Below are 14,045 nucleotides of genomic sequence, written 5' to 3' on the forward strand. Positions count from 1 at the left end.
AGAAAAAAAATGTGTATTTACCTGAATAATGTGCAGCAAATGTTCATAGAAAGCACCAACAGAAACAGCTTTTAGTGTCATTTGTTTATTCAAACAAATTTAATCACTTTTTATGAAAAAATAAACGTGGGAATCATTACCATTACAAATCCAGCCTATTAACATTTATACATATAAATAAGCAGATTTAAGTGCACAGTCCCATAAAAACATTACATTAAAAAGTTATGAAACATCTCAACCATCTCAAAAGTATTTACATAAAGGACAACCAATGTCAGATATTCTATGTACTGAAATAAATGGTCATGGGGTTAAAAATGGTTTAGACCAAACTGGTACTGAGTTAATAATTTGAATGTTTATCTTTACCTACAGTCTAACACTGTCATTCAGTCTTGGCACTAAGAAAGTTGTGAATAATTCATATACTGTACATAATAAGTGTGACAGTATGAAGGCGGATTCACATGTCTTTAGATATTTTGGTCACGGCTTTAGTGAGTGATTCCTCTTGTCATACCACGACCAGAAGCCTAGTTTGGAAAGCTTAACCCCACCCTGCTGAACCTACGAAAACAGCAGCCCACACAAATAATGCTGAAAATGTATAAATTAATAGTATGGAGACGTGGGAAGTGGAAGCAACCACCACATGTCCACTTGTCATGTTTAGTGAAACTTTTCATACATACTCATACAAACGCTGCGTGGTGCACAATTCATTTGGAAGACTACAAGAATTTACCAGAGAGGGCAACACTGAGCTGAGCATTGAGCTCATCTTTCCATCATGTTAACAGGATTTTTGTTCTTAATATTTCGAACACTGTTTAAAGTTTACTGCATGTGAAATTCAGTTTAAGGACAAAATAGGATAGGACCATCACATTTTTTTTTATTCAGCACTGGTTAACACCTCAACATTATTTAAGTGTAGTTGCTTCCCTAAAAAATATGTTGCACAACGGCTAATACACTGTGTTTAGTCCTGTACCACAATATGGTGAGTCCAGGTACAGTTGACACTCTGTGGTATTCTTAAGTAAAAATACTGTGATTACTTATATACTTAATGTATATTGTGTGATTAGTTACCTTTAAGCTGTATGTAACAGTACCTACAGTAGAGTATTTTTACACAACTAACTACTGTGTATTTAATCCTGTGAGGCTGTTTTGAGCCATATTTCATTTCTCATTCCCACACATTTTTTGGCATTACTTTTAGATTTGCTGACAAAACATTTTTTGTTTTTATCAACCAATGTAAATAGGTAAAGGTAAATAAATATCTATAAAGAGAACATATGGATTCATCACAGATTTGTTTATGTTTTACCTGCTTGACAAAGTGCACACTGATAGTGTTTTGACGGAAAACAATGTTTTCAAAACTAGTTTTAGCTGTTAAAATTATTGCTTTAAAAAAAAGGTTCTATCAACATACTGGTATCCAAGAATTAAATAGGTCCTGTATCTGAGTGTTAAGAAAGGGTTCCAGTGTTTCTTTATCTTGAATCGTTACCCTGAGCGAGATGACAGAGTACGCCGAGTCTCTCAGGTTACAGATCCTCTTTACTTGCAACTAACCTGAAAGAAAATGTATTTAAAAAATAAATAAATACAAATTGATTATCCTGTGATTCAACTGGGTTAAAAATATTGATACACTTTATAATCAGTGGAAAAAGCTCACTTACTTTCATCGTCAGAATCGAAGCCAAAGAGTGCAGAGCAGGTGTTAAGGGCTCTGTGTTTCTGTAATTCTTCAGCACTGCTGAAGGAGGAAAGACATTTGTCACAGCGAACCCTGGTCTTCTGCTCAGTTGCCTCATCATTCTTCTGCTGCTCCGTTTCTTTTTTTATACTGCCCCAGTAAACATTTTTCTTCTGAGGGGCCTCTTCTGTGGATCTTCTCTTCCGCATCGAGAGCAGAGATTCATCCATGTAGGTGGAGGGTGGCGGTCGGATGAAGGGGGCTTTAACAAAAGTCGCATAGGAGGGATCTTCGGGTTGGAAGGATTTGTGCTCAGTGATGTGTGGCTCTCCAAGTTTCTGCTGGACTCCCTCAGCCAAAGTGGACAAATCCTCAAGGTCTCGGACATTCAAGGGGTCATACACGACGGGAGCCTTTTTTCGACGGCACTTGCTTTGGTTTGCTGCAGAATCTCCAGTACGGGAGGTGGAAATCTTTCCTTGAGACACTTGGTTTCTTGTCTCATTCTCATATCCATTGACGGCGGACTTGTTTTCCTCTGTGGGCTCATGACTACATGTTTTATCTGAGCAACTGTCGATTTTAGACAGGTCTTGATTCACACAATCCTCAATATTAGAGCCATCAACATGATCATTTATTTTACAAGGCTGGACTTCAGTTTTGATTTCATTGAAATCCTCAAGATTGGATGCCTCAACATGGTCAAGGACAAGTCCCTCCCTCTGCCCCTTTTTACTTTGCAGCCATATCTCCTCAACCTTAATTTTCTGCTTCCATGGCGCTTCAGTGTTTTGCTTCTGCTCTCTGGACTGTCTCAGCTCTAGCTCGTCTCTTTGAGGCGCTGGGACGTAGTGTCTCCATTCATGATCATAGAGACCTTGGAGGTTTGAGAATAGCTTCTCACAGTCTGTGAATGGACACTGAGGTCTGAAGGGCTGGTGGGCACTGACATGGTCTTTTAATTCCTGTTGTGTTGCGAAGCGCTGGTTACACTCCAAATGGTAGCAGAAGTACTGGAGAGGAGTATCGTGCCGCTTCATGTGATCCTTATAATGTTGGAGAAACTGTAACTGCCTGTTGGAGAAAAGAACATCAGGACTAAATGAGAAATAATAACGATGAACTTTTTTTGGTTGTTGATAGATTTAGTTCCTGAGTTAGGCACTAGGTGTAAAACTGGGAATCTGTATCAATAACAGTCACTGACAAACTGTAAGCTAAACTGTACCAGGGGTCCTGTTAACGTAGTATTAATTTATGGGTTTTTTTGCTGTCCCACATTGACAGATTTGAACTCGGAGGGTGATCTACTGTGATGTTAGTAACTGACCCAAAACACTGTCAACACCAACATGTAGACAATCTGTAATAGATCCCTTTGCTATTCTGATGCTTATAGTGTGTTGAAGAGCTTCAGACTAGAGGCCTAGGAGCATGTCTTTGACCACTACTCGTCTTAGGTGGGTGCAGCCTGGTGCAGAAAGAGTGCATGGTCCCAGTGGTGCAAGTGCTTGCAGGATCAACTTGAAAACTCTGGCTTAAGTGGCACAAATAATGCCAGTGTGGCCGCAGAGCAAGGACTAAAATTAATAACTGCCATAATCCAGTCCATCCAAGGCAAAGACACAAAGCCTAATGACGATATAGCTGATGCTGCAATGTCCCAAGGTTTCAGTTGAAATCAATCAATACTCATCACCTTTTAATCTGCATGTTTTCTGAGTATGATGTGTAATGGTAAAGGAAAGAAAACGCAAGTTGGGTTGAGCCATGCAGTGGAAAAACTACTATTATGACCAGCCGGACATACAACAGATACTGTGATGTACATGCCATCCAATTCCCAATTGTACCAGTGCATACTAAAAGACTTAAATAATAGATCAGATGAAGGTAAAGATCACATTAAACTCTCCGTAAATGTGTGAAGACCAGTATACTGTTTGTCTTACCTGAGGCACAGAGTGCACTTTTGTTTGGCCCAAACAAAAGTCTTCTCCAGCACTTTATCGTCACTAACATGGCATTTGATGGCATGCTTTGTTAGTGTGCTGCTGATCCTCAAGAATACTCTATCACAGGACTCTGAGGGGCACAAGTGATAGGTGATGTCCACACCATAGCCATTCTCTCCTGCAGGCTTCTCCATCCCCCCTCCTCCATCTTTCTCTACCACAGAGGGATCTCTGACTATCACCAGTCCATCTTTAATGACTACCTGCTCATCTTTGAAGTCTACCTCCTTGAATATATTTGCATCGGGGTTCTTGCACTTGTTGTGAAGCACAGATGTCTTTTTGATTAAGGTGCGGAGGTTCCTGATGATTCGATCTTCTCTCTTGAGACTTGACAATTTCGGTCTGCTTCCGGGTTTCTTATTCAGAGCTTCCTCATTTGAAATGGAAGTCTTATTTGCATCCTGAGGCTGACTTGGATTTTCAACTTGATCAACTATTCCATTAGAAGCTGGCACATCCACAATGCATAGCTCCTTATCAGGGGGTGTCTGCATGGACATTTCATCAATGTGGTCTAGAATGTGCTTTTTGGCAAAATGAAGGTGTTTAAAGCGCTTGCCGCAGAGTATACATCTTAGTTTTCTACCCCTCAGGTGTGAAAGAGCATGCCTCATAACATTCAGGCCTTTATAATCTTTGCGGCATACTTTGCAGTGGTGCATCAGGTGAGCATATTTTTGAGTACGGAGTGCTCTGTCCCTCCATGTTTTTTTGACAAGCACCTGGAGAAAAGATGGCAAAACATTAAAAGCGGGCTAAGAGTTCATCAGGAAAAGATTATTTTTCATATAGAATAATTGTTTACACTGTTTGTGTGAACACCTCTCAGTACAGTTTAGCAAAATGTTGTACGAAAAGATACAAATAAAATGATTTGGAATGCATTTGCCAAATGTTTAAAATTCTTGTAAGGATTATTAAAGACAAACAACTGACCGTTTTTATTGACACGTCTGTTTCCGCTGTGGACTGGGGCTCCTGTTCTACGTCGTCATTAAGCTCATCAGATACTTTGGATTCAGGAAGTTGCCGTTTCTCGCTGTCAGGCATTTTGTATTTGAGAGAATAACTGTGAAACAAATCTACTGGACATTCAAATAGCTCTAAAGGTGGACCATCTAGTTCAGGATCAGCTTGAACAGCTGGAACAGTAGCTTGAGGCTCAGTAAGAGGACCTTCACAAAGCTTAGAACCAATCTGTATTTGAGAATCCTCTTGGGTTTGTGCACCGTAACTACTACTACCGACCATGTCAGTATGTTCCTCAAGTCCATTTTCCTGTTGAAGTTCATTCTCTAGGTGAGGCATATCCGCCTTTTTGTCCTCCATGTCAGTTATCATCCGTTCAAGCTGGTTCTCCATCTCATCCCTCTCCTGTTTAAGTTCATTTTCCAGGTGAGGCATATCTGCCTTTTTGTCCGTATCAGTTATCAACTGCTCAAGTTGGTCCTCCATCTGTTTCTGCTCTTGTTTCAGTTCATTCTCCAGGTGAGGCATATCCTGCTTTCTGTCCTCTGCGTCAGTTATCTCCTCAAGACCCAAGTCCTCCACTGGAACAGACATTTCATTGTCAGGATAGGATAGTTCCAGTTTCAGTGAAGCCTTCCGTCCCTGTTTTGTCCCTTTAACTTTGACCTTCTTCTCTTTGTGTGTGTGCACCAGCTCCAGCCTCGGAAGACCCTGCAACCATCTTTTCTTCTGACCTTTTCTTTTCAGAATCTGGCTCTTCACACATCTAGACAAGTATTCTCTCTTTCGGGTTAGAGGGGGCTTAACAGGAGCAGGATTTTCCACCTTGGTGTGATTGCGTCTTAGTGAATACACAGGCTTACTGCTGAAAGAGGTGGATTTCACATTGAATATGATTTCTGGATCATCACCAAGGTCCACCTCATCAACAGACTTAGATTGTTTTCTCCTTCCCAACCCTCTCCTCCATTTTCTCCTCCTCAGAAGTGCATTATTTGATGGGGCTGTCACTCCATCTATAGTCTTCTTTTTAGGAAGGTCTTGCTTCTCCAATGTAACTTCAGTGTACTTGCAGGAATTGCAACCTTGTCTGCATGAGTCATTTACACAATTATCTATGAACAGCTCTTTACTGTATTCCTTCTCCTCTTCCTCCCTCATCTCACTGAGAACAGCAGCCTTCATGACCTTGTCACTTATCAACTCCAAGCAATGGGTCCTGAGAGTCAGAAGGTTCCAAAACTCAGGATCAAAACAGAGGCGCTCTTTGAGCATCTGGAAAACAAAGACGTACAAAAAATGTTCATAATGTAAATCTATCATTACAGCACAAATTATATTCCCCTCTTCACCCCTTCCAACCTGCAAAATATGGAAGCGAACACTGGTCCGGACAGGGCTGTTGTGGGGATGTGGCTCCTGGTCAGGATGCATATAAAGCAAGCAGACAGTTCGGTAAGCTTCCAGGCTTCGTTCCTGACAGAAGACCAGCAGGGCACACGCTCGACAGATCTCCAGGTCATGAGGGAGCAGGAAGGCGATGGTCTTGCAAACCAGGGACCGGGCCCCGCTGTCAGCCTGCATGTCGCACAGCTGCAAGGCCCTGGCACAAAGCTCCACACAGACATGGACGCCTTCACCCCCCAGCTGCCGGAAACAAGCACACTAGTGATTAAGACGAGTCCAAATGGTAGATAGGAGAATCAAATGAACAGGGAAAAGATTCTGGATGCCCCTGTGAACAAAATATCCTCTACAATTACAGAGCAGCTTCTTTCCTCAGACTGAGATTCCTCAATTAACTCTCAGCACTCTGCCTTGAAAAGTAGTTTTAATTTTATTACTTAATCAACTCAGATAAGTTGAAATCCAAACAGGTGACAGACATAATCAAGGCAGTGATGGTCTTGTTTGCTTATGTAGGTCATATAGAGGCATCACCATTAAATTGAGACAGTTTCATAACCAATTAAAAGTTTTTTTTAGTACATTTAACATAAGGGAAATTAAGATGTAGCAATATTTAGAAACAAAATCATTTGACATCAAACTGCAACCATGTATATCCACAAGAGTGAAGGATATTTTGATCTGACAAACATCGACCTAATTTATGTATGAGGTGTGAGTAAATTAGATTGGATATTCTTTATTGTCCACTAGGGAAATTCATTTTGTTCAGGTCAGTCAAGACAGTAATATACAAAACAAGTTAACAATATCACAGTAAAAAACTAACTCCAACTCTGGACTCTGGAATTGTGCATGTGAGCCAATCTGTGTCAGATTGCAGTGTTGTCAGTTTGTTCACACATTTTAGCTACAAACAAAGTGCATAATATTCAGTTAATTATCTCCTGTCCTGTTGAACACAACATGGAAAAAGATTATGCTTGTGTTGTCATTCGCACCTCTGTGGTCACCAGTTTGATGAAGGGGAAGATGGCTCTGACGTTAGTAGAGGAGGAAGCCAACTGCAAACACTCAGCCAAGAAGCCTTGTCTGGAGGGATGGGCCCGAAGATGCAGCCTGCTCCAGATGAACACCAAGTCCCTACAGGAGGCAGCAGATGCCAGGTCAAAGACACCTAGCTCAATTATATGGTATGTTAATTGAGCAACAACTCGTAAACTCATAAAGTAAACAGCTGAACAAAAAAACAAAAAACAAAATCAAAATGTGTATCTGACTTCAAGATTCATCGTACACATACTGAGCGAACACTGGGTTCAGAACTAGAAAGTAACATCAACTATAAAAGCTGAGAGGGAAAGTCAAGTGTAGTATTAGCGTAACATACATGTCTGAAGGTCATTCTTACCAGATGTAGTACATGTCTCCGTTGTGTAGCTGCTGAGTGAGGAAAGCTTTACACAGCGACAGCAGAAGCTCATCTTTTTCAACACTCTCTGTGTTGCAGATAATCTCCACTGCATCACGGCCATCTATTTCTGCCATCTGAGGAGGAAGAGGCAAAGATTAAATCTTTTTTTTTAAAATCACCAAATGCAGTGTAAAATCCTTACTACCCTCTGAATTGCCTCTCTCACCTCCTTGTGAAGGTGTTCATGCAGCGAGGTCTTGCAGAGGCAGGTCAGGTAAGCCTGATGGAAGTACAAATGCTTTCCAGCCTCGCAATTCTCCAGGCAGCTTTTAGACAGGGCTTTGGCCTCTTGTATTCGTTCACAGGCCTGCAGGTAGCGAACCCGAAGCTCAAAGAATATAGGCAACTCTGAGCTTAAGTAGTCCTCAACTGCAAAGAAGAGGATTAAAATTGTTATTGTGTTAGATACAGGGCTGGGGTCACTTTAAATAGAGTAACTGTGATGTTGTGGTCATTCAAATTCTTTACCAATATGATGTCAAACCGTTTCTTGTGGTTACAACATATTAAAAAACAGCATTCAATCTACTACTTGTTTGTGTTTTCAGCTCAGCATTTGAGAGATTTTACTAAAGATTTTGCTAAATACTACAACTGTACTTAATAGTTTGAAGCTCATTCAAAACTTTGACATTCAAGATGTTTTGCAGGTCTATTTATTCTGTTGCGGTTAGGCAACACTATTGTTATTGGCATTATATAATTATAATCCAGTGGTGATTGCGTGGAGTGTTTCCAATCCATGCAATCCAAAAATTTCTCAACAAATCAACAATAAACTATCGTCTTTCAGAATTACTTACTCCAGCCTTAGCAGGGTAATCTAGCCTCAGTATAACAGCACCATGAATTCCATTGACATAACACATTTGTTTGGGTGATAATTTATAAAATATTACAAAAGCCATTCAAAAACCTCTGTAGGAGCTTTGAAGGTTAACAAAACGATGGTTGTTACAGCCCTAAAAGACAACCCCAAAATCTGATTGGCCAGTGGTCATCAATTTTTTAAGAAACCCAAAATATTTCTATACATTTTAGTCATGACATACTAGTGAGCCTGCAAGCCAATTTGGGTAACATAGCATCAGTGTTCATTGACAGGTTTTTAGATATAGGTCACAAAAAAATAAAATTAAAAACTTGACGTGACGTGATCAGTGTATGACTGACAGACAGGAGGGACCAGAACACAACCTGTCACACTCCTTCAAGGCAATGTTTTGTCTGCAAAAGCCATGTCAGCTGTTAGAGATGATCATGAGCTTACCCTGTTTTGGTGGCAAGTCTGCCTCCTTCAGGATTCCTTGTAGCACTGGATTCTCCCATGGTCCTCCCGCTTTGATGATCTGCTTCACATGCTGAAGATAAATGTTCCTGTGTCGCAGGAGCTGAGAGTGGCACTCCTGTAAAGAAAATACAATTTGTCATGAGGTAACCAATCACATCAGTGATCTTTGAATTTAATTTGTTCACGGTTATCAACTAAAACAATCCAAATTACAACAAAGAGAGCAGCAGCAGAAAAAAATGGGGTGAGACTGGCTGTGTTGTAGTGGTTCAGCTAGGTGCTGCCTTATGAAAGGGGGTCGTGTCAATAGGAAAACTAAGGATTGAGGCAGTGGGTCAGTTGCTGTCACCTGAAAGGAATCAAGGATGTCTTTTAAAGGCTTTTCCACAAATTCTTCTTTGCTAAAAAACAGCATCAGCTCAAAGAAGCTCCTGCAAATAAACGAGGAGAAAAAACATTAGTTTGCCAAAAAACATCTCACACTAACTACAACAACATATTCATCGGTCAAGGCTGTCATGTTCAGTGCCATATGTGGTTTGGTGTTTTGTTGCATATATTCAAAGTGAAGGCTTATTATCCCAGTGAATCATAGATAAACATCATCTCCCAATGCAAATGCTGATGACTTATGGTCGTAAACAGTGAAAGTACTGCAGTGTTATTAGCCCATTCACACTGCCTTTTCAAGGTGGGAATATTGCCAATATTCTGCTTCAACGTCTATATAGCCCCTTTCAGACAAAGATTCTGTAATAACGCAGTGACGAAGGCTCGTCTCTACACCCACTTTGTATCTTCACACTGAACTAAGCAGTGCTAGCATAAAGCTGCTCCAGTGTGTCATTTAATGACGGCACACATCATAACGTTGAGATCTGTACGGGTGTCTTGGTTTGTTTCCATCCAGTTTCTACCTGTAAACCTTATGCCTCTCTTGGTTCTGCAACGCCAGCATGCTGTGTGAAATGACACACAGAAGTGGCTTTATAACACCCCGACTTGTTTCATTTTAGAAAGGGACTGTAGAGGCAAACCTTCGTTGCACCATTATTGCGAAATCTTTGTCTGTAAAAGGGTACTTACAACAAAGCTATATATGCTATGTTACAGCCAATCATGGATTTTACCAAATTAGTTATGAAATGCTAACGAGTGCTGGACAACATCAGAAACACCAACAATGGTTTTATGCCGAAGTTGACGCATCATGCTTTCTGCTAAAAGGTGCCCAAATAAGAGCGGGAAATATGGTATGCCTGTTCATCAAAAACAAACAAAAACAATTCAGTTTCAAAGGAACAAACTACTTACAAGGCCAGACTGCTGAGAACATAGTGGACATGCTGACAGTCATCAGGAAAAGCAGCAGTGGCTTTGGTGAAACTACAAAGTGCAGTCCACAGCACCTTCAGCTGAGGGAGAGGGACCTGCCAGTGTCCTGTGTACTCCTCAACCAGCTATGAGGGGAGGACAAAAACATGTAGCACACCAAAATACATAACAGGATCTGGCAATTTCATCACAATCATATGATCAATGATGGAATCTTAGAACCAATCACTATTCTGAAACTTAAAAGAGACAGAATAAACAGAATCCTTTGTTACATTTCCAAATTACTAATTTTGATTTTTTTCATTGAAAGAATGTCCCAGATGTTACTGGTAACTACAAAGGAGTAGGGGTTTCCAGAGGAGAACATACCTGCATTTAACAAAATGGGACTTTAATTGCATTTAATCACGTTAATATCATGTGCCTGAAATGAAGACATATATATATATATATATATATATATATATATATATATATATATATATATATATATATATATATCTATAATCTACCAATGTTCTGTCTAACATCCCCAATACAATACATCCCGATTAGAGTTATCAATAATTATAAAAAATAATGTAATAGGACTAAAGCATGACCACAAAAAGCATCACATACAATGAGTTGGCGGTCTTCTGGCCTTAATTAAGTTCTCCTTGCAGTGTTTAAACTAACGTTACTATTAATATGATTAGTAGAAATCAAGTATTCCATCAGTGGCTACAGTCAAATCGTTTCGTATTTACCTAACATGGTAATTCATCTCAACTACTGGCCTTTGAGAACAGGCTGTGCGGTGTTTTCATGGTACTAATAATAGCTGATAACGTTAGTTTGGCCAAACACAGCAACCTCGTACCGTTAGCTTAGCTTGACTGTCTAGCTATAAAGCTAAGTATTATCAAACGTCAGTCATATATCCTGAAAACACACTGGACGTCACTTAATGAAATACCTTGTGTCGGAAAACAGTATATATCCTCTTCAACTTCGTTAAACATTTATGTTGTGTCTTTGACTGGCTGCATGCCATAGTCTTAGCAACACAGCTAAATAAATAGAGCTAATCTGGAGGCTAATGTTAGCTAGCGGAGCTAGTAGCCTTAGCAATAAACAGACACCCTCGAGGATACCGAGGAGAAAACAGGGTCTAACGTACCTCACAAAACTCAGAGCAATAGTTTTTGCTCCTCGGAGATGACTCGTCGCTGCAGTGTCTTTTGCACAATGTTTCCAGAGCTAATTCAAGCCCGTCTGTTTCCAAATCACTCTCGCTGTCCGCCATACTGTCTGCTGTATCCAGCGCATAGTCAACGTTGCCAGGTTTGTGAGGCAGCAGCATCCTGTCCCTCACAACAAGACTACCAACCTGGCAACCCTGTAATTATAAACGTACTAATAAAGTTTTCATTTGAATTATGAACGATGTACAAAAAAAACAATCATCTCCAGCCACTTTAAATGATTTTAAATGATTATTAAAGCTTAAAGACATGAAGGTAAGTTGATTTAAATTTAAATTAAAAGTGCCAAATGGGCCATTAAAAAAATATATTTATGTTACAATTTTTATAGAATCTCTACCTTGCAGGTATTCTTGTGTGTTCCCATGATTTAATTATTTATGTATTTATTATTACGACTGTTTTGTTACTGCAAACAGGACATTAAGACTCAACCATTGTCCAACATTTGGTTTATTTATATTTGGCGGATAGCCATTAAAGTTTCAGAATAAATGTCTGACACTCATAACTACAAAGTTTTTAAAAATAACAGTAATTGTTGTATAAAAACCAGAAAAGACAGAAAAGACATTGAAACGTTTACTTTGTTTTACATATAGTATCAGAACCTATAACTCATATTCCTATGACTTACAGTGTGTAATTGATTCTTCTCTGTTGGGTACATTTCACATAGGCCTAGCAAAGACACAAATCTGATCTTAATCAGATGATGATGGTGTTATCTTCAGATAAAATATCTCCATGTTTTAGTATACACCATGTCACTTGGGGACGTAGTGTGGACAGAGACAGACAGGAGGGTGAGTAGTTGTTATACGAGACCTCATGAATATGGAAAGTCGAGTGAAGTTTTGTTGCTTCACAAAAGAGAACAGCATTACAGCAATCTCCTAAACAACTGAAGTAGATGGTGATTTGTTTTAAAACGTACATTTAAAAAAAAAAATACCAACAAAACACAGTAAATGACTCGATACAGTTTGTAATCCAAGTCTCCAGAAGATCCGAGATCCCAACTTATTTGAGAAGACATTACTTACACCTTTTTCAAAGCTGAATCTTGAAGTTGGATATTCAGCATAGCTGCTACAATGAGGCATTAGCATGCATATGTGGGTGCGCCAAAGGATATTTGGGATCTTGAGGCTTCCAGAGACTTGGATTAAGCTGGACGAGCTGTGTGAAGCCATTTTATCTTCTTTTTTCTTTTTTTCTTTTTTTTATTGTTGCTTCTTTATATTTTGAAAGAAGTCCCCATCTACTTCAGTTGTTTAGGAGAATGCTGCAACACTCTTTTGCTTTGACGAAACGTTTTGCGGACGACACAACGTCCCCCGACATTTCATCGGCATGAGGGCGAGTAGATACTGAATGAATTTACATTTTTGGGGTGAACTTGTCCTTTAAACAACTGCAAATACTACTTGTTACGTCAACGCCATAAAAGAGCGTGAGTTTACCATAATATCCCTGTATCTTGTAGTTACTTTCTATTGGTGAGGAGGGATTTCTTTACCCCTGAGAATATCGACAGTCCTCTTCAGGGCCAGTCAGCTGTTGTCCTCACCCTGTTAGAGAAAAGAGAGAAGCAGGCCTCGTTTGTGCCTGATGCCTGCACTGATGTTCCCTGGGGAGCGAACAACAACACATATGCTGCTGCAGTTGTTTGTGTGCAACTGTACACAGACAGATTTCCTAACAGATGTCGGCTCAGTGGGTTTGTGAAAGCGCCTCACAAGCCTGTGTGGACGTGGTCATAGACCCTATGCCATTGTGGCCTGCAGCAGCATTATAATTATAATAATACGCTTTAGTTTTGGCGATGATGGAAGGTGCAGGGGCAAAACACTTGCAAACCACTGCTGAGACCGTGGTTCTGTTCCCGGCAGTGTTAACTTGTATGTTGTTAGCCATGTCAGTGAACATGGCTAGCAGGAAACATGAGTGGGAAAATTTCCTCTTTGTTGTTTGCGATCCCATCTGCGTCTCTTTCCTGCTCGGGATGAAGGAGGCATGAACTTTGACTTTTACAGTCTTTCTTAGAAAAGCTCAGGACCGACAGGTTAAGCTGGAGCAGTTTGCAACACCGTGTGTATCACAGGATGCACTCTGCTGTCTTCACCCACTACGCAACATGAACCATGAATAAAAGTGGCTCTTCTTTTCTCTCATTTTTGAAAGTGGAATTTTAAAAATACGTCTGGAAGTCTACTTTCAAAACTACAGGAGGCAGCATATAACCAGAGTAACTGCTGCTCTTTGCTATCCTCGGTTGTAGCTAGCTACCGTTAGCTAATTAGTACAGTTTGCCATGAAGCTAAGTGGCCTTATCATTTGATGGATGTCTGGACCACAATCTTGAATCACAGGCGGACGACAGAGCAGCCAGGTAAGCCACCTTTCGGTGATTTACAGCAGTGAGATCCTTTCTTTTTTTGAGTTTATGTTGTTTACTTATTAGACTAATTTTCAAACTTGGACAGGGCTATCTGGTTAGCATGCTAACTTCAGTAAACATCTCTGCAACACTGCAACATATAGATGTGTTTGACATAATGTTAACACTGTT

General features: G+C 40.1%; 1 protein-coding gene across 1 annotated transcript; it reads right to left on the bottom strand.

Moving 5' to 3' along the window:
• Positions 1-69: 69 nt before the first annotated feature.
• On the bottom strand, positions 70-11,568 carry LOC115588438 (uncharacterized). Its single transcript, XM_030429053.1, has 12 exons — positions 11,386-11,568; positions 10,200-10,345; positions 9,235-9,316; positions 8,865-9,000; positions 7,761-7,963; positions 7,532-7,668; positions 7,122-7,263; positions 6,073-6,357; positions 4,678-5,985; positions 3,676-4,463; positions 1,704-2,797; positions 70-1,593 (listed from the first exon to the last, which is right to left on the bottom strand). The coding sequence occupies exons 1-12, from the start codon at positions 11,566-11,568 to the stop codon at positions 1,589-1,591; spliced, it is 4,509 nt and encodes a 1,502-aa protein (XP_030284913.1). The 3' UTR covers positions 70-1,588.
• Between the last annotated feature and the right edge of the window lie 2,477 nt (positions 11,569-14,045).

This window comes from Sparus aurata, chromosome 9 (genome assembly GCF_900880675.1).
Source record: "Sparus aurata chromosome 9, fSpaAur1.1, whole genome shotgun sequence".
Classification (NCBI taxonomy): domain Eukaryota; kingdom Metazoa; phylum Chordata; class Actinopteri; order Spariformes; family Sparidae; genus Sparus; species Sparus aurata.

What these genes read in the sequence shown, in the direction of transcription:
- LOC115588438 (XM_030429053.1), bottom strand. Translation starts at nt 11,568, where the DNA reads ATGCTGCTGCCTCACAAACCTGGCAACGTTGACTATGCGCTGGATACA. An exon ending in AGACTTGCCACCAAAACAGG is followed by an intron (nt 7,964 to 8,864) that starts GTAAGCTCATGA and finishes TCTTCTTTGCAG; the next exon opens with TTGAGGACTACTTAAGCTCA. An exon ending in CAGACGTGTCAATAAAAACG is followed by an intron (nt 4,464 to 4,677) that starts GTCAGTTGTTTG and finishes TCTTTTCTCCAG; the next exon opens with GTGCTTGTCAAAAAAACATG.